The 19848-nt window shown below is 42.4% G+C and overlaps 3 protein-coding genes across 7 annotated transcripts in view; 1 reads left to right on the top strand and 2 right to left on the bottom strand.

Moving 5' to 3' along the window:
- LOC116303595 (uncharacterized) overlaps nt 1-16507 on the top strand; it is a 26723-nt gene extending 10216 nt beyond the window's left edge. For 3 of the 4 annotated variants that reach the window (XM_031713168.2, XM_031713167.2, XM_031713169.2), the window contains exons 3-8: nt 8943-9117; nt 10502-10760; nt 12035-12262; nt 13677-13931; nt 14609-14800; nt 15015-16507. In XM_031713168.2, the coding sequence (XP_031569028.2) occupies nt 8943-9117; nt 10502-10760; nt 12035-12262; nt 13677-13931; nt 14609-14800; nt 15015-15479 (1574 nt within the window). In that variant the 3' untranslated portion in view covers nt 15480-16507. Of the gene's footprint in view, nt 1-8942; nt 9118-10501; nt 10761-12034; nt 12263-13676; nt 13932-14608; nt 14828-15014 lie in introns of those variants that run through there. The other variant, XM_089037680.1, reaches the window with a different exon arrangement.
- Nucleotides 181-7316, bottom strand: LOC148906807 (uncharacterized). Of its 2 annotated transcripts, none has more exons than XR_016121284.1 (2): nt 344-7316; nt 181-250 (listed from the first exon to the last, which is right to left on the bottom strand). XR_016121284.1 is itself a non-coding variant. In XM_089037673.1 (2 exons), exon 2 carries the CDS (start codon nt 6758-6760, stop codon nt 677-679), a length of 6084 nt encoding a protein of 2027 aa, XP_088893799.1. In that variant the 5' UTR covers nt 6761-6995; nt 7089-7316; the 3' UTR covers nt 181-676. The 2 variants fall into 2 exon arrangements, 1 of the variants encoding a protein (XP_088893799.1); XM_089037673.1 differs by having other exon boundaries at nt 181-6995; nt 7089-7316.
- LOC116303597 (uncharacterized) lies at nt 15965-19848 on the bottom strand. Its single transcript, XM_031713171.2, has 4 exons — nt 19689-19848; nt 18927-19159; nt 17796-17901; nt 15965-17121 (listed from the first exon to the last, which is right to left on the bottom strand). The coding sequence occupies exons 1-4, from the start codon at nt 19846-19848 to the stop codon at nt 15977-15979; spliced, it is 1644 nt and encodes a 547-aa protein (XP_031569031.2). The 3' UTR covers nt 15965-15976.

The following is a 19848-nucleotide window of genomic DNA, read 5'->3' as shown; positions in this document are numbered from 1 at the left end:
CATTGTTGTTGTTGCTGTTGCTGTTGTTGTTTTTTTTTTTTTTTTTTTTTTGTTGTTTTGTTTTTTGTTTTTGGTATTATCTAGGTCACTAGATGAGATCTCACCAAGAGTGTTAGAGATATCGGGGGAATGTCTATTTTACCACCATACGATACGCTTGTTAGAGCTAGTTGACAAATGTTCACTCGTATCTGTTTCAAGTTTAATTCGTGGATCAAGTTCAAACTGGTTCAAGCTAGTACAAGGTTCGCTAAAATGTAACAATAATTCCTAAATTAGCCTACATTTTTGGGGAAATATTTACACTTAAACAGTATATACGTTTAGAATTTATTGTACTTACATCTGGTGGCGAATCACGCATCTAAGTTAGTCTTCATGGCAAAATTATCGTTGGCTCGTAGGCACGTGCATGTCGTTTCATTAAGAATTAAGCGAGTGTCTTTTATTGCATAAGGCTAGATCAAGTTTCATTGCTATGTTTAATCATTAATTTCTGGTAAATCATGGGGTCAAGGAAATCGTAAGAAACAAACAAAACGAATAAATGTATGTAAAAGTTAACTATTCTCAACATCCCGGCCCCCGATGAGGAAACCAGGGTTTCGTCATTAGCATATAATTGTCTTATCTGCATAGCAGCTTTCTTCTTTTTTCTTTCTTCTTTCTTCTTTCTTCACTGTCCTGATGCCTCCAATAGGCAGAGTTTTCTTATTGGTCGGTGTAACTCTGAGTTCTTGGTCTTTATCGCTGCACTTCGAATCCGTCCGTCTCTACCAGGGAACACCTGAGTAACGCGACCAAGAAGCCATTGACCTCTCGGTGCGTTATCATCCGCAATCAGTACTAGATCGTTGACTGTCAGGTCTCGACGTGGCTTGAGCCATTTCTGGCGTTCTTGCAGGGTGGGTAAGTACTCGTGAACCCACCTCTTCCAGTAATGGTTCGCGAGGATCTGTACTTGTCGCCATTTTTTTCTGCTTGACAAATCTGTATCTTCAAAGTGTCCCGGAGGAAGAGTGACAGCTGGACGTTGTAACAGAAGGTGGTTGGGTGTCAGCGCCTCCAAGTCTTTGACGTCGTCAGAGTTGTGGCACAGCGGTCGGGAATTCGCAATTGCTTGCGCTTCGGAGAGTACGGTTCTCAGCACCTCTTCATCTACCGTCCTTTCACCGAGTATAGCTTTCATCGACCGCTTGACACTCCTTATCAGTCTTTCCCATACTCCGGACATATGGGATGCACCCGGTGGGTGGAATACCCATTCACAGTTATGCTGCTGGAGCTCCTCTTCTATGGTCTTGTGGTTCCATTCTCTGATCGACGCACGCAACTCGCGTTCTGCTCCGACAAAGTTAGTACCATTGTCCGACCTCAGCTGTTTAACGCTTCCTCTGACGTTGATGAAGCGTCGGAGCACCATTATGAATGCGTCTGTCTCTAGTGACTGCGCCAACTCCAGATGTACGGCTCGCGTCGTCATGCAGACAAAAATGCAACCGTAGCGCTTTGCTGTACCACGACCCCTCTTTACATTTAAAGGGCCAAAGTAGTCTATGCCGGTGTAGGTAAAGGGCGGTTCGTAGGGCGTCACCCTTACCTTGGGCAGGTCTGCCATTTCTTGTGACATCCTTTCTGCATGCTGTTTCTTGCAGATGAAGCATCTTCCTAGCACCTTCTTGATCGCAGCTCTTGCCTTGACGATCCAAAACTCTTCTCTTACCTTTGAGAGCAAGTGTTCTGGTCCACAGTGACCGAGCCTCACATGATAATGGTTGATTATCAGTTCGGTGACGCAGTGGTGTTGGGGTAGGATCACTTGGTGCTTTGCATCGTACGTTATTGGTGCCTCGCTGATTCGTCCCGATACACGCATGACCCCTTCACTTGGATTCATCATAGGTTTCAACTTTACTATGTTGCTAGAAGGTTTCACTCGTGTCTGGGAACCAGACTTCCCTCGGCTAAGTTCACGGACTTCATTAGGAAAGGACCTTGCTTGCACGATAGCGACGATTCTTTGTTTAGCCTTCTTGAGGTCGTTGACTGTCAGTCGCCGGTGGCTCGGTTTCTTTCTTCCTTCCTTCAACCAATTGATGAACTTGATTATCCATGCTACACTTTTGCGCAGCCTTGACCAACTTGAGTATCTTGCGAGTAACTCGTGAAGAACCGAAGTTGCAGCTGCATCGGTCTCGGTTGCAAGGCATGTCTTCTCCTTCTTTATTTCAAGTTTGTCGTCGGGGATGTCTTCTACATGGTGACTTGGCCAGCTTTCTTCACCTTCCCAGAGGAATTGGGGTCCTCTCAGCCATCTTTCACTTTCAATGAACTGCTTTGCGTCTAGACCTCTTGAACAGTCATCAGCGGGGTTCAGCACTCCTGGGCAATGTCGCCACTGTGCTACTTCAGTGGCTTCTCTTATCTCGTTCACTCGGTTGGTAACGTAGGTTTGGAACCTTTTGCTTTCGTTGGAGATGCAATACAGAGTGATGGTGCTATCGGTCCAGAATAGCGTCTTGCTTATCAGCATGTCTAGTTCTCTCTGAATGAACTTGTCCATTCTAGAAGCAAGGACAGCACTCTGTAGTTCCATTCTTGGAATCGTTGGGGCACGAACCGGGGCATTTCTAGACTTTCCTTGGACGAAGGAACAAGATAGTGTTCCATCCGGATAGGTCGCCCTCAGATAGGAAACAGTGCCGTAACCTACTTCGGACGCATCACAAAAATGGTGTAGTTGGATGTCAGCTAAATCCACGTCGGCTGGAATTCCGAAGAAGAAGCGTGGAATCTTGACTTCAGTCATAATAGGCAGCAGGTTCTTCCAACGTTCCCATTTTTTCAGCAGCTTCCCCTTCAACGGTTCGTCCCATGTCTGCTTTTCCTTCCAGCACTCTTGCAGTATCTGTTTTGCTGGGAGAACTACAGGGGCGGCGAAGCCTTGTGGGTCATAGAAAGACGAGACATAAGATAGTACGCCTCTCATCGTATTAGGCTTGCTGCATTTAGCAGCCTTGAAGCCAAAGGTGTCTTGCTCTACATTCCACTGCACGCCAAGTGCGCGTTCGATTGGCAAATCATCAAAATCTAGGTCCAAGGTGGGGTTAGCTCTTTCCTTGCTAGGGATCGAATCCAGGACTGCACGGCTGTTGGAGGTGAATTTCGTCAGTCGAAATCCTCCTCTCGATAGTAGGGATATCAAGTCCTTCGCGACTTTGATAGCAATTTCCTCACTCTTGAGCGCCTTCAGCATGTCGTCAACATAGAAGTTCCTTAGGACAGTTTGGATGACAACGGGATCGAAACTGCTTGTATTATCTTCTGCTGTTTTCTTCAGACAATAATTCGCGCAACAGGGAGAGTCTGTCGCTCCGAAGATGTGCGACGTCATTACATACTCGTCAGGGGGTCCATCGATGTCGTTACTATACCAAAGGAATCTTAAGGCATCTTGATCCTTGCGTGCTACCTTGACTTGGTGAAACATGCCTTCGACGTCTGCCACTACCGCTACCCTTTCTTGACGAAATCTCATCAGTACTCCATTCAAACTGTTTGACAGATCCGGGCCTTGTAGCAGGTTCTTGTTCAGGGAGGTTTCCTGGAATTTAGCGGCTGCGTCGAAGACGACTCTCACCTTGCCTGGTTTATTGGGGTTTGTGACTCCGTGATGTGGCAGGTAGTTGGTCTTTGGAGTAGTCGATCGTGCTTCATCTGGAGTCAGCTTCCTTGCGTATCCTCGTTGTACATATTCCTGAATTACCTTTCTGTACTTGTCTTCGAAATCTGGGTCGCGTTGAAATTTCCGTTTGAGACTGTTCAGTCGAGACTCTGCAAGCTTCCTGTTATTGGGTAGATGAGGATCGTTCTTTTTCCAGAGTAGACCCGTCTCGTAGTGTCCATTCACAAGCCTTGTGGATTCTCGAAGGATGTCTTCTGCTCTGCGGTCCTCCACCGACTTCAAGGTGTCTGTTTGGTCCTCAATTCCTACTCTCTCTATCTTCCAGAACCGTTCCAGCTGGTTGCTAAGCTCTTTATTCGTGTCCGTGAAGTTGAAGCTTGTTTCTTTCTTGGGGCTTGGGGCACCTGTCGTGTGGCCAGCAATCGTCCAGCCTAGTGCTGTTCTAGTAGCGTATAATCCACTCCGTTCATTGTCTGCGGGCGATCGAACATCCTTAACTGCGTGCGCATTTCTCACATCTTCGCCGATAATCAGTGTCACTTTCTTTAAGTCTACTTCCGGTATGCTGACGTCACATAAGTGTGGGTGCTGGTTTAGAACTATCTCGTGTGGCAGCACCCTTTCCTTTATTTCTAGTTCGCCAGAAAGGCCTTGTTCCACGTTTAAAACGGGATCTTCGTCGCTGGGTTCGGCAGCTTGTAGTTTAAAGGATACTTCCTTGTATTCGCGATCTTGTGTGCCAAGGACTGTGGTCACTGAGACTGGAAGCTTGGGGCCGTCAATGCCTAACCTTTCCGCGAGCTGGGAGCAGATTATGGTCCCTCGACTTGCGTTATCCAGGAGACCATAAGTGGTTACGGATTTGCCTTCGTCGCTTATCACTCGGACTGGAACCACATGTAGCAGGATTATTTGACCTTGTTTCTGGCTGAGGGTTGCTCGCGTGTCGATCTCCTTCCGTCTAACTACTTCTGATGCAGGTTGTGCGGAGGGTTGCGGGGATTGGCTGACAACTTGTTGCGGTCTGTGATCTCGATGCAGCAGCTTATGGTGGGGTAGGGGCGCCTTGCATAGACACCTTTCTGTTGATGTGCACTGGTACCTCATATGACCCGAAGCCAAACATAGATGACAGAGCTTTTGTTCCTTTACGAGGGTCCATCTTTCTTCAGTTGATTTCTTGGGGAAGACTTCGCAGTCCTTCAAATCATGCTGGCCCTTGCAACACACGCAGGTCTTTCTTTCTTTCTTCACGTCGGTTGCCATGGTGGATAGTGGCTTACGGTAGCTTGTAATGGGCTTCAAGGCTGTGCTCATCTTGCCAGGTTTCATGGATGAACTCGAGGCTTGATGATTGCTCAAGATATGACCAAATTGAGGGTCATTCATGATTTTCACTTGTTTGTCTACCAGGCTAAAGACATGACTGAGGTCAGGGCCGGTGTCCGTTTCGTCGCGAATTCTAGGGACACCTTTAGCCCACTCCACCTGCATGTGGAGGGGGAGTCTGTCGATTACCCTTTCTATGTTATGGCATGCGTTCATCTCGTAGAGGTATATTTTGTTGTGGCGAAGGGCCTTGATGACGGTCTGGAGGTTGTTGCGAAGCTTCGTGAGGGCAGTCTTGTTCCCTCTCTCGATCCTGGGACCATCTGTTATTCTTTTAATAGATGCTCGGACGACCTTTGCAGGGTGGCCGTACTGAGATTCCAAGATCGCCATGGCTTCTGCATATCCGTTTTCCTCTATCTCGCAATAAGTGATGGCTTCCCTTGGGTCTCCTTCAACGAAGCTCAGCAGGTGTGATATCTTTTCCTTCTCTGTCAGGCCCTTTTCCTCTAGCCAGTCCTGCATTCTCAGCTTGAAAACCGGGAATTCAGCAGGATCTCCAGAGAACTTAGGGGGATCAGGTTTCGGAATCCCTTGTCTTTGCATCATCGATTTCATGACCATCGTGGACTCCGAATTTTGCTTCATGGCGCTCATCAGCTGCTGATTTATTTGCACCAATGTAGCAGCTAGAGTCTGGTCCAGGGTTGGATTTCTTGGGTCTTGGGACCAGTATGACCTTTGTTCGTCATACCGTTGTTCTCCTCCAGCTTGGATTTGGCGGGTATTTGGTATCGTCGATTGGCGGAGATCATCTCCCCCAAGACCATCACGTTCATCCAGGTCCTGGTCTCTGTTCGGCGTTGATGTCACAATTGGCTTCACCGGTGGTATATTTTCTTCTTTAACCTCTGTTGCAGTTTTTTTTTGTTGGCTGTACTGTCCTTCTATTTCGAATTCCAGTTCCTTTCTCTGTCTCATTTCATCGTCTTGTTCTTCTTCTAGCAGCTGGGCCTCATAATTGGCGCACTCCATTTCGTCTTGCAGTTGCTGGAGGTGTTCCTTCAGCTCGCTTTCGGCTCTCTTGGTCTCCAGCTCGACTTTGGTCCTTTCCAGCTCCGCCTCTTCTCGAATCTGTTTCTGTTTTAGCTCCGATCTCTTTATTGCTTGTTCTAGCTTGAGCTTAGCAATCCTAGCGGATCTGGCGGCAGCGCGCGCGTTTGAGGATGTAGAGGAGCATTTACTTGCTCCTGATTTCATTGACATTATGGACTTTGCATCGTCCTGTGGGGTAGGACACGGGACTTTATCACTGGGAAGGGGGGCATTCATTGACTCCTGCAGAACTTGTATGAGAGCTTCTCTTTGTTCGTAAATTCGTCGAACAATTTTTTGATTTTTCGTGCTCATTGTTTGTAGCTCGGTGGTGTCTACAACAATTTTGGCGAGATCGCTGTAAATTTCTTGATATTTTTCCCATTCATTTTCGAGGCTTTCGATTGCCGATTTTGCCCCTGCTGGGCGAGAAACGGCGTCACATTGCTGGATATTCTGTATTATTTCTTCAATTGCTGTCTCAGAACCCCTGAGGTCAGAAACTAGTCTTTCCTTTCGCATTAATTGGAAGTATTCCGTGTGCTCCAGCTTTATCTTTGCCTGTCGGCCGGATTTTCTCGGAATTTCCCTTTCTCGTTCCGGAAGCGCCGCGCGTCCATAATCCGATTCCTCGAATTTTTTATCTTCCATGCGGTCGGTGTCAAATTACGGGCTTCTAAACTCGGGGCTTTATTGATCGAATTCAGGCCGGGATTATCTCTTAAATTTTGCTCCTCAGATCGAACTGTTAGAGATATCGGGGGAATGTCTATTTTACCACCATACGATACGCTTGTTAGAGCTAGTTGACAAATGTTCACTCGTATCTGTTTCAAGTTTAATTCGTGGATCAAGTTCAAACTGGTTCAAGCTAGTACAAGGTTCGCTAAAATGTAACAATAATTCCTAAATTAGCCTACATTTTTGGGGAAATATTTACACTTAAACAGTATATACGTTTAGAATTTATTGTACTTACATCTGGTGGCGAATCACGCATCTAAGTTAGTCTTCATGGCAAAATTATCGTTGGCTCGTAGGCACGTGCATGTCGTTTCATTAAGAATTAAGCGAGTGTCTTTTATTGCATAAGGCTAGATCAAGTTTCATTGCTATGTTTAATCATTAATTTCTGGTAAATCATGGGGTCAAGGAAATCGTAAGAAACAAACAAAACGAATAAATGTATGTAAAAGTTAACTATTCTCAACAAAGAGAATATTCTCTTGATCTCACAGATTGAACCCTGAAACAAACTCTGGGCTGATCTAAGTCAGGACATGGCTAACTCACAGATCAAACCCTGAAACAACCTCTGCGCGATCTAAGTCAGGGCATGGCTAACTCACAGATAGAACCCTGAAACAACCTCTGGGCTGATCTAAGTCAGGGCATGGCTAACTCACAGATAGAACCCTGAAACAATCTCTGGGCTAATCTAAGTCAGGGCATGGCTAACTCACAGATTAAACCCTGAAACAACCTCTATGCTGATCTAAGTCAGGGCATGACTAACTCACAGATAGAACCCTGAAACAACCTCTGGGCTGATCTAAGTCAGAGTTTTAGGGAAGGAGGAAAACAGGAGAGCCTAAAAAACCCCTCGAAAGACCTGACATCAGAAAGGTTGCTTATCCGGTGATCTAAGAGGAGACTATAAACGTCGTTTTAGCTTGACACATTCATGGATCGCGAGTCAGATCGCCATCAGTACTTTGGTAATAGATATTTTATACGTTCATTTGTCTTATCAAGGTATGAAACTTTGGTACTTCTATTGACAATGTGCCTGTCTTATGACTATTGTTTTCGGTCATGGTTGATCTTGTCGCCATATTGGATAGCAAATGCGATCATTTTTATAGTTAACATGCCGTTGGGGGGAGGGTACTCCAAGTCGTCGGGATGCTCGTCATACCTCTTAGGGTATCACAAAATGAAAAGGACCACCAGAAAGTAAGCTGGCACCTCTTAGGGTGCTTCTCAGGTAATAAGATACCCGAGATTTATATTAATGACTGTCAAATAGGCAGTTATAGTTTAGTTGTATATTTATTTTTGGTTCATCATCTGACTTCTGTCACTTAGATCATAGATAGTAATTGGTACCTTTAAGGGTTAAAAATCACTTTAGTTGACCGACTCTCACCAGCATATAGCCTGCCCTCAGAGAAGGACTCTTCCAGCACTATTTGCTTTGGATATCAGAATTCCCGACACGTTATAACGTTTAAAAGGCTATTTTTATGGATATCCAAAGGAGTCTTTGTTCATTTTCTCTTGATAAGATTATCTGTAATATTTTGATTGAATAGAGCAGATTGCATAATGGCTTTCCATTTTTCAACATTGAAATACATTCCCATCCGGCTCACGACATTGAAATGGCTTCCCATCCCGCAACATTGAAATGGCTTCTCCATTTCCGATATTCAAATGGTTTTGCCATTTCTTTAGTTAGCTCTCTTAACAGCAGTAAGAAAAGCTTCAATCAAGCTAGAAAAATGATTATTTATTTGTATTTAGAGAACTAACTAAACATGAACCAAGTAAATAGTTCATTTAGAGTCAGTACATTTGTACGGAAATTCGAGAACAACGTCCGAACTTTTTGGTGACCGTAACACAATCTAAAACATTTTATACCCCGTGACGGTTGGCGCCGAAAAGGTGAATTGACTTTTAGATTTCCCGAGCACCAGAATGGCTTCTCATACAATAGTATCGGCTAAAAACCGCATTTCATATCCAATACGGCGGGAAAGCGTCACGTGACCTGGATGTATGCGTCTTTAAAAAATCGACTTTTCGTTGTTTTCTTTTGTAATTTTAGGTATTTTTGACGAACGCTATGTATATCCTCTTCTTCAACACTCATTTCTTTCGAAAATGCAAGAAAGCATAGCACAGCTGTTGTTATGGCGACATAAGTACGATGAAGGCGTGAGTGATTCACTAAGAAAGTTCGTTTTGTTGTATCTGGGAAGACCCATTAATACTCTGCTAAGGTAAGTGAATTATTTGTGGCTACTAGCTACCCGGCCATTATACTAATACATGGACAAGTTAGTGCAGAATTGACGGTTCCATCCAATCAAATGCCGGAACATCACGGCACGAACACGCCACGAACGTAACACGGCACGAACACGGTCACGCCAAGGTCACGGCACTACCAGCAGCTGTACCAGACCAATTACACTGCGCGAGAACAAAGTCCTCCAAAGTCAAAATTCCAGAAAAAATCACGGTCGCGGCACTGCCCATACGGCACCGACTTTTTTTACAGTCATACGAAAACTGCTCGATCTACGAAATGTCGTAACATTCAAAATAGCTTCTCATGAGAATGGTTTTCATATAGCAGTTTTCGTATGACTGTGAAAAGTTCACGGCACAAACACGGTCGTGACACGGCAAGGCATACGCCAGACCAATCACATTGCTCAAGAATTTACTCTCCATCCAATCAAATACCTATAACACGGCATAAACACGGCGCGGACATGGTCAAGCAAGGTCACGGCACTGCCAGACCAAGCACATGCATTACGCGGGAAAAAATCAGCCAATTGAAATTCTAGAAAACATCCCGGTCACTGCACGGCACGCTTAACGCACTGAGCTTTTCACAGTCATGCGAAAGCTGCTCTAGAATGGGTAACGTCGGTACTGACCTACATCACGTACATGGTGCGACATGTTGTAACTAAAATGGCCTCCCAATAAAAAGTCAATTCAGTAACGCGTGACCGGCTGACGCTTCACAGTCACACAAAATCCACTCTAAGTTGCGTGACATATGATGTAAGAATGCCTTATCTTTTAAGACCTTTTACTGAACCCTTTAGACGTCAATGAGATAGTGATTTTAGTCTCCTAAATTTTTATTGCTATTATAAGTTTACATATTCGAATACTAGTTGTCAATAAGTCTGACTTCTGTTGAGTTGAACAAGCTAGCGATTGCGTTCTTATCGTCGATATCTTTGGAAATCTTTCTTAATGGTTCATGTCAGTCTAAAACTTAATCTAAATCGGTAATCTTGTCTTTTATTTTACTTTGGGAGCAATTTTCTGACATTAGTCATGGTGACGCGAAATGTTGGCGTCAGTTTACTGCTTCAAAACATTTTACAGATAAGTTTCTATATCTTTCATCTTTTTAACCTGCTGTTCTGTTCTGGATTCCTATTTACCATTTTCCATACATTGGTTCACTGGTGAAACACAAAGCGCTCAAGCGAGGCGCCAAGGTACTTTCAAAGGATTATTCAAATTTGAACCTTGCAATCTCGACTGAATGCTTTGTGTTTGACTAGTGAACCGATCGTCAAACATTAGGAGGAATGGGTGCAAGAAAACCTAAAGAATATATCTTAACAAAACCAGGTACTTGGAGAATGAATACAAAACACACTGCGTCCCCAGTACAGTGTCCAGCGGTTTATCAAGTCTTCCTCTGCCATATGTCTATGTTAATGGAATAGCTGACAAAACAAGACCGACCAAGCAGAGACTCCCCACGGGGGAGAGGTTGAATGGATCCAAAGCCTACGAGAATATCATGTCCTACTTTACGACTAATGACTTGACACCAGATCAAGTACACGACATTGGAGTGAAGATGGTCAATGAACTTTATCCACAGGTATCCCAATATGTATAAATTCAATCAATGACCTTCATCCACAGGTATCCCAAGGCATATATTTAAAAATCGATGAAATTTACTCCACAGGTTTCCCAAAATATTACATAGGCCAATAAAAATAGGACGTTTGCATGATGGCATCATTAACCTCTATTACCAGACTCCCTTGCACACTTTCTTTTGTTCAATTAATTAGCACTAATTGTATTACTATTCCCATGAGGAAATACAAGGCCTATCAACTTTGTTTATAGAAGATAGCACTTGACAGCAATTCAAGCTTGTGGTCCTCTGTTAACGTCTCTAGTTAATTAGGGACGGGATCTCCATTAACGTGGTTATCCGAGCCACTTGAAGGTCTAACCGTTTGCAGATGTAATTACAAAGGCAGCACCTTCTCCTCAACTACTTTAAGACCCCAGCACCTCAATGTGAAAGCAGACAGGGCCTTAACATCCTTATCTGAGCTACGTGAAGGTCTAACCATTTGCCGATGTAATTACCAAGGCAGCACCTTCTCCTCAGTCATTAGACCCTGAGTGTTGGGTGGCCGGGTCTTAAACCACAAACTGAGCTTGGATTCGAAGATGTGATGATAACTGTCAAAGTATCGCGGGCGCGCATGAGAGTGAATTCCGGGAAAAGAATTTATTTCTTTACATTTTAATACTTTTGACAGCGATCATCACATCTTAAAATCAAATTATTCATTGGTATATGAACCGCACACACGCGCACTGATAAATTTCAATTATAGCTAAGAGATTCTCGTACCCAAAGACTAAAAGTACAGCCTTAGTTTTCAATGAGAGACGCAAAGGATCAAAACGTTTACTTCCTTGTCTGCGGGCTTGCGTTTACACTTGTGTTACCAGAGAATAAAAGACTTTACTACAGTGTACTCCGTATATCCGTGAAAACGCTATCTAACACAATCGTACAAATTAGTGCAAAGTTTTGTAGGTCTACTGAGCTCTACTGAATTTACTAATTTGTGCAATTTCTTACAAAGTTTGTCACGGATATATGAAATGCACTTTACTGAAAACCTAGTCTACGGTATTCTTCGTTTGCACGTTACGTCATCGCGGCCATGTTGGTACCATTTAACAAAAGGTTTCTCATTAGCATCCATTGTTAACGGTACCACAATGGCCGTCATGTTTTTGTCTATTAACTCTCTTGGGAATGCTTGCAACCCATCAATTCACGAAGAAAATTCCGGATGTGACGCAGGCTACTGAAAACTCTGACGTAGTTTTGTTATTCAGGTACTCAAAATAGCGCGCGAGGTAACTGGACAGACCAATGACTCTCTCGCCAAGCAGTACTTCATACAAAGGCTGAACGATCCCGACATGTATTACAATGATCTACCTATACCCAAGAACGAGTCAGATAAGAACGCGCACAATGATTGCGTGTCTGTAAAGACAGCAGAGAAGTACTGCCCGGTAAGGTGGAAAGCGATGAGCAAGTGGTTCTCTGAAGCGAGACAGGTGAGGTTGTAATGATCGTATGTCACCTATTTTAACTAAAGGAGATCTCAAGGTGACTGCCCACTTTTGAACGTTCGATTTGAGCCGTTTTTTGTAGGGATTTTTGTTCGAATTTACTGGTGAGATTTTTTAAGAGCACCGAAACTACAAAATATGACAAATCAATGGATCTCTTTGTCTTTTTGTCGAAAATATCTATGTATTATTGTAGAATGATTGACTAGCCTTCATTCGTACGAACATATAGTCTACAAATAACTAATTTTTTTCCAATCACTTCCGGTGGCGCAATTTTTGCTCAAAAAGCTCGCGCGTAGGCTTCCATTAAATGCTGATTATCACGAAAACAAGCTCGGGACACCCAATTTTTCTTTCCAGATTTGGAATCAGTGTTAAATTTCAATTCGGAAAATTGAAGTTTTGAGAAAAGTTTAATATTTTTTCCAAAAGTAGGCAGTCACCTTAAATGGGCAATCACTTATATTCTCTGTTGGGATTCCTGTGTTACAATATAGGGCAGAGAAGAACTAGGAACGAGAGAGGAGGAGGAGTGGGGACGAGAGAGAGAGAGAGAAAAAGCAAGAGAAGTAGCCTTCCAAAAATCCAAGTGTACGGACGAGTAAATTAAGGCTACTAAGGTTTTTGTTGGTTTGGTTTTTGTTGCTGTTCGAGAGGGATGGGTATCCTGTGGTGAAAACGAGGAAGACTAAGGCGAGTGGGGGATGGAAAGAAAAGAGCTAGTAGATTGCATGCCGAAACCCGATGTGAGATTAAATGGAATTTTTGTGCTATTATGTTTTCTGGCTAAAATACAAAAAAATCACATTCCTAACTCAAAAACCATGCTTCATAAATAAGTCTAAAAGAAACTACCTTGTTTGACATCGAATCAATATTACATTTGCAGCCAGGTGGTGTGCGACACGGGCTCGCAAAGCACGATAAGTAAAATAATAATAATAATAATAATAATAATAACTTTATTTATTTATATAGCCCTATTTCCATAAAAAGCCCAATAGTGCTTAATTATAAAAATAAATGAATGAAAATTTACAATTATGTATCACTAACGTATTGAAATAAATAAAAACGTGAAATTGCTCATTCTCTCCTGACTGTCGTAGTGTACAGAGCTCTACGGATCTCTACAGAGCTCCAAGTAATCTTTCAAATTTAAATGACGGTTTTTTCTCAGATCAACTGGATGTTTTCTCATTTCAAACCACGATTGTCATTCCCAAGAGTGTCATTTCCTTTGTTCAAGGACAGTATGGATATCACTCTCAAACAAAGAATCTTAATCTCTAGAGAATGACACTTGGTATGAAATGGGAAAACGTTACGCCCTAGCTAAAATGGTCTATTTCTAAACAGGGACCATTGCTTTGACTCCGCGTTTTACTTGTCTTAGGTCATGTCTATGCTAGAGGCAAAAGTATTCAACATGTTCTACTTCACTGGTAAATACAAGACCACTCCAAGTTGTCCAGTTGAGCTCCAACCAGACTTCAACCCAACAAGTGGCGCGCAGAGTTACTTGTACTCTGACGCGGCGTGCGAGGGAACTTCGACTTACTTCATACCATTCTTCCTGGACAAGCCTGGACCGAAGTACGAGGATTGGAGCATCAACGCCCACGAGGTCATGCCTGGTCATCATTTACAGGTTAACTATATATATTCTGAATTTCCAGTTGGAAACGCATCACTCAAATCAAGAAATATTTTACCAATCAACTATTTACTTTATGAAGAACCAGTACTGAATGTATTGTCAAAGGGTTCATTTGCATTTTAAGGATCGAATGTGTAGCACTTTACGTAGAGTATATATACAGTATATGGGATATATATATGAAAAATATAATCTATATGGTATAACTGCCTAAAAAATGCCTTAAAATAGACGTTTAAAAAGAAAAGAAAAGACCGAGGCGCGCGCGAGAATAATTGAAACAAAAGTACAATATAATGAGATTGTCGATAAAATAAATTGAATTTGGATAACGCAATAGACGGAAGACAAAATGAAATTAAGCTAAAAAACTAAATTCATGGTTGTCCCAATTAGTATGCAAACTCTTGAAACGAAATATAGCGCGCGCCTCTCTGCGGCGTCTAACAATAGTATTGGTAAAGTTCCCTGATATGAATGCTACTTATATGAAATAGAGCTTGAAGTACATAGTATACAATACGAAGACACCTTATAATTTGGTCATCATTTTAGTTGATATAAAAAATGACCAAATCTTTCGTTTCGAAAGTCAACCATGCAACACGGCACCCCATATGGCGGCTATGACGTTACATGCAGCACATTTACATAATTTTTTATCTCAGCTTCAAGGTCAAGTTGAAAACTTCATGGACCCCTGTAACGATTTGATAAGTTGGATCCAGTACGAAACTAGTGGCTCGTACAATGCTATTGACGAGGGCTGGGGACTATATGCTGAGAATCCTTTGATAGCTCAAGACACTGATCTGTACAATGATGAACCGCTCTACAGATATGGAATGCTAAAATGGCAGGTATGTATCATACTTCAATTTTATTGAACCCTGAAACAACCTCTAGGCTGATCTAAGTCAGGGCATGGATAACTCACAGATTGAACCCTGAAACAACCTCTGGGCTGATCTAAGTCAGGGCATGGCAGGCTAACTCACAGATTGAACCCTGAAACAACCTCTGCAGGGCTGTCCTAAGTCAGACAACTGCGTCGAATATTATCATTTTTTTCAGATATGGCGAGCTCTGCGACTGGTTGTAGACACAGGTCTACACTACAGAAACATGACGCAACATCAAGCAATCCAGAAATTCGAAGATTTTGCTTGGGCTACAGGAGATGTGGTTTTGAAGGAGGTTGTACGGTACCAAAGCACGCCTGGCCAAGCTACAGCATACATGATAGGAAGACAAGAACTACTCAGGCTTCGACAAAAGGCCCAAAAAGAACTAGGGGCACGGTTTAAGGTCAAGGATTTTCACTTCAAGATACTCTCACAAGGAAGCGCCCCGTTGGATTCCTACGAGAAGGTGATCGACAAATATATCAACTGCGTGAAAAAACCCTCAGAGTCACAAGGCTGTAAATTGACTGAAGTAAAATCCACGATAATCAAGGATGGGATGGTTAGAACTGGTTCTAAAAAAGGGTCGATTCACTTTAAGAGGAAAACGATACCTTCTTTACGATACGTGTAAGCCACCCAGGCCCAAGGTATCTTCAGAGCTGCCACAGGGAGCCTTTGCTGCAAAGGATTTCCACGAGAATTGTGGGAAACATCTTCTCTGTGAATGTAAAATTCAGGGCCGTAACCAGGGGGAGCACAGGGTGCTCTTTCACTCTCCCCCCCATAAAAGCTTAAGGTCCGCTCATCTATCTCCTTTTGTTTTAAAATTGCATGTAAATGTTTTTCGATTGAATGAAGACCACTTTTCATCTGCATATTTTAGAGGGTTTTTTTTGTTCTACTTTTTTTTCATTTTGGTTCTGTTTTTTTTTTTTTTGTTACCTTTTTTTTTTTGGTTCTGCAAATCATTGCCTGTGCACCTCCCCTGCAAGATCCCTGGTTACGCCACTGAAATTGACATTCATCTTCGGGGTAAGCCGTAAAATGCTAGATCGACCCCGTGACACAGCTAAAGCTTTCTGAATAAGAAAACGTGAAATTGAATGAAACAAATGCCTAATTTCAAAACTATGTTTTGTCCCAGGTTAAATATACAGCATCAGATTCACCATTTCCATTTTGTACAGAAAATTTATGCATTGAGCATTGTCTGGCTCTTTCCTTGCAAAATGTAAATTCTTCGTCAAAGCTTGAATCTTCTAAGCTGAATTCCTTTGATATTCTTGGTATGCTATGCTTGTCATGGTGAAGAAAACCTGAATTAGCTGGTTGGTCGTTGAATTTTACCTTTTCGTCTTCAAGTTTAGGCTTGTTTTCAGATACATTTGAAAAGTTAATATCATTTTTTTGCCCTATTAATACTTGCCATTCGTACCATAGTTTTAGTCCTGAATACAATCCATCTTTTAGGTACTCTTCACAATTTCTGTTCATCCTAATCTTGACTTGAGTACCAGGTTCGACAAGAACTGGCTTATAAAGTGGGAGAAAGTAACACTCCCAGTGAAATGAATTTCTGTGTCCAGATGTATGCCGTGTATCAATTATAATGTCTTTGTAAAGAGCTGATGTGAAATAACCAATAAAGCCATGAATATATGTGTCTGTCTGCCTCAAAATATTAGGAGTGTTCTTCTTTGTCCCATGTTCTTTGCCACTGTCGTTATCTTTAACGTCGGCATGGGCTACCTCTATGATCTTGTCATCATTCTCACATGGTAATTCAGAGTCGTACAGGAAATGTTTAGGGTCTCGTTCAGACTGCAAAAAGTGAGTGTTGCTATGGCAATCACCAATTGCTGACAAATCTTCAAGCTGTGATTGGCTTACTGATGCTTTTGAAAGTGTTTCACTAAAAGGAGACATAGTTTGGTTATTCTCAAGAGAAACAGCAGAGGTCCAATCCTTTGAATCGAGATTAAAATGTAGATCACAACTGTACTTCATGTCTAAGTTCTTACAGTCCCCAGTCCAGGCTGCTTTTGTGTTTGACAGGAAAGTACAGTCTTTTGGGAGTCCCATGGTGTACCCAGCATTTAGGGACTTTTTACTTGTGGTGAGGTAGTTGTAAGTCGTTGGACAAGAAACTGGTACAAGGTAGTTTGTCCAGGTATCTGGGATCATGATGCCGCTTCCTGGTTTCGGAAAAATCTTGTATAATGTTGAAGTGAGTTCTGGAAGGAATTCATCATCTCCAAAGCACCCAAGCAATTCTAATGCGAAAAAAGGGAAGGAAAAAAGGAAAAAAAAAAGTGGGAAAAAGGGTTTAAATAGTAAATGGGATGTTATGGATAATAGGAATTAGGAAGTGAAAAATATAAGATACAGTAAATATGCTTATAGGAAATAGAAAAATTAAAAAAACCCACACCACTCCCCATATGGGACTCTTCCATGGGGTTCCCTCCATACGCACTACCACTACATTCTATATTAAAAACATACAACACTCAACTCATGTTGATTTTTACAGAGGGAGGAAACAGGAGAACCATAGAAAAATCCTTGTGAGAAAGGGAGAAAATGACACATTAAATGAACTCAACTCACATGTGATCCAGTCTGAACTGGAGCTTGAACCTGGAACACAGCGGTGAGAAGCGAGCGATAAACCACTATGCCACCCATGCCACCAATAAAACCACCATAATAATCATGATAATGGGTCAGTTTTCATAGTATCAGTTCATGGATTCATTATTTTTATTTATTTATTTATCGAAGTAACAATATTTGTATTATGATCATCCGAGTGCATGTAATCCTAAGAAGGACTGTTTGATGGGACTGAAGCTTCGACAACCTGAGTGGAAATCATCTTCAGAGTCAAGTGAAGAATATACTGTATATTTATTTATTACAAAACATATATGTATTTCTCACACACCTGATGCAATAATGTCAAAGGACCCACAGTGTCCTTGGAGGTCGGATGGCAGGTCACAGATTCTCAACTTAGGATGAAAGGCAAATGGCTCATACAAGTGTACAATCTGTCAGGTAAAAATTATGACCTTCTTACTGGAAATTTAAATCCCCATTTGTCGAGGGAAGTTTGGATATTTTCTGGAACTACACAATATACTCTCATCAGACCCTCCCCACCCCTTGGAAATTCCAATCCCTCTCTGTGGGGAAGATATGGGTATTTTCTGGAACTACACAATATACCCTCCTCAGACTCTCTCCACCCCTTGGAAATTCCAATTCCCCTCTGTGGGGGGAGGTATGGATATTTTATGGAACTACACAATATACCCTCCTCAGACTCTCTCCACCCCTTGGAAATTCCAATTCCCCTCTGTGGGGGGAGGTATGGATATTTTATGGAACTACATAATATACTCTCCTCAGACCCTCCCAACCCCTTGGAAATTCCAATCCCCGTCTGTGGGGGAGGTATGGATATTTTATGGAACTACACAACATACTCTCGTCAGACCCTCCCAACCCCTTAGAAATTCCAATCCCCGTCTGTGGGGGAGGTATGGATATTTTATGGAACTACACAACATACTCTCCTCAGACCCTCCCCACCCCTTGGAAATTCCAATCCCCCTCTGTGGGGGGAGGTATGGATATTTTATGGAACTACACAACATACTCTCCTCAGACCCTCCCCACCCCTTGGAAATTCCAATCCACCTCTGTGGGGGAAGTATGGATATTTCTGGAACTACACAATATACCCTCCTCAGACCCTCCCTACCCCTTGGAATTCCATTCTACCTCTGTGGGGGTAGCCTGCGTGCAGCCGTTTATTTCTCCATAATAATAAACGGCTGCACGCAGGCTACTGTGGGGGAGGTATGGATATTTTCTGGAACTACACAATATACCCTCCTCAGACCCTCCCCACCCCTTGGAAATTCCAACCTCCCTCTGTGGTGGAGGTGTGGATATTTTCTGGAACTATACAAATATACCCTCCTCAGACCCTCCCCACCTCTTTGAAATTCCAATCCCCCTCTAATGTTTTCTGGAAATTTTATGATCTTTGAGCAAGAATAAGTCATACCTTATCATTAATTTCTTTTCCAAAAGATTTTCTCAAAAACTCCACAGCAACAGGGTTTGCCTCTAGAACATGAACACTCACATCAACCTCAGAATGCTTTCCTGCCTCAATACAGAATCTGACCAATCTTCCAAGCCCTGGGCCCAGAACAAGGCACTTCAATTTTCTGGTATCATGACTTGAATTTAAAATATCCTCAGTAGCTCTCTCTATGGCAGCCATGTAGAGTAAATCTGTCTTAACAGAACAGGCCATTAATGAATACTCCATTTTACAGTTCTGTTCAGTAACAATAGTTCCAAGCCTGAAGGTTGGAGTTGCTGTGCATGATGAAAAATATAGTTTTGCTATGTGCAGAAACTCCAACCTCAACATAAGACTATTATTCGTGGTCACTGAACGAAACTGTAAAATGGAGTATTGGACTAATCACTATCTTTCATTTCTGATCATGTGTCATTCCCTTGAATATTATTACTTTTGTTTATCGGTAATCACTTGAGGTCATTTGCTATCTCGTGCAGAATGTTTATCAGCTGAATTGCATGTATTCAGAAGAATTCTTTTTGGCTGACACCAATGGTCAGTGTTATTGCAATTGAAGCAGATTATGAGATTCAAATACTTTTATCGCCTGTAGAAACACAACAATTAGTTGGAAAGATACATCTAAAGGGAATGAGAAAAACTTTGAACGAAAATAATAGAAAGTATGAAAATCGAAACAAAATATTAAAACTTCTAGTTTGTTCGTTTGCTTACATTTTCCTGTGTCGCGTTCCAGCATAAAATATTCCTCCAGCTTTATAAACGGCTCGAGAGGAGATATTTTCCTGGAGGGGAGTAGCTGCCCATACTGTTTTTGCTCGGTGCGAGAGTCTCTTTCACAAAGTTCTGCAGCAACCTTCATCACGTCCGCCAT

This window comes from Actinia tenebrosa, unplaced genomic scaffold (assembly GCF_029948245.1).
Source record: "Actinia tenebrosa isolate PJP-AT-01 unplaced genomic scaffold, QUT_ActTen_1.0 PGA_scaffold5__44_contigs__length_20552954, whole genome shotgun sequence".
NCBI classification, from domain to species: domain Eukaryota; kingdom Metazoa; phylum Cnidaria; class Anthozoa; order Actiniaria; family Actiniidae; genus Actinia; species Actinia tenebrosa.
Note: the sequence above shows the minus strand (reverse complement) of the source record. Positions and strands in the feature narration are given on the sequence as shown.

What these genes read in the sequence shown, in the direction of transcription:
- LOC116303597 (XM_031713171.2), bottom strand. Translation starts at nt 19,848, where the DNA reads ATGGCGGACGTGATGAAGGTTGCTGCAGAACTTTGTGAAAGAGACTCT. An exon ending in GAAAAGAAATTAATGATAAG is followed by an intron (nt 17,902 to 18,926) that starts GTATGACTTATT and finishes TTTACCTGACAG; the next exon opens with ATTGTACACTTGTATGAGCC. An exon ending in CTTTGACATTATTGCATCAG is followed by an intron (nt 17,122 to 17,795) that starts GTGTGTGAGAAA and finishes TTTTCGCATTAG; the next exon opens with AATTGCTTGGGTGCTTTGGA.
- LOC148906807 (XM_089037673.1), bottom strand. Translation starts at nt 6,760, where the DNA reads ATGGAAGATAAAAAATTCGAGGAATCGGATTATGGACGCGCGGCGCTT.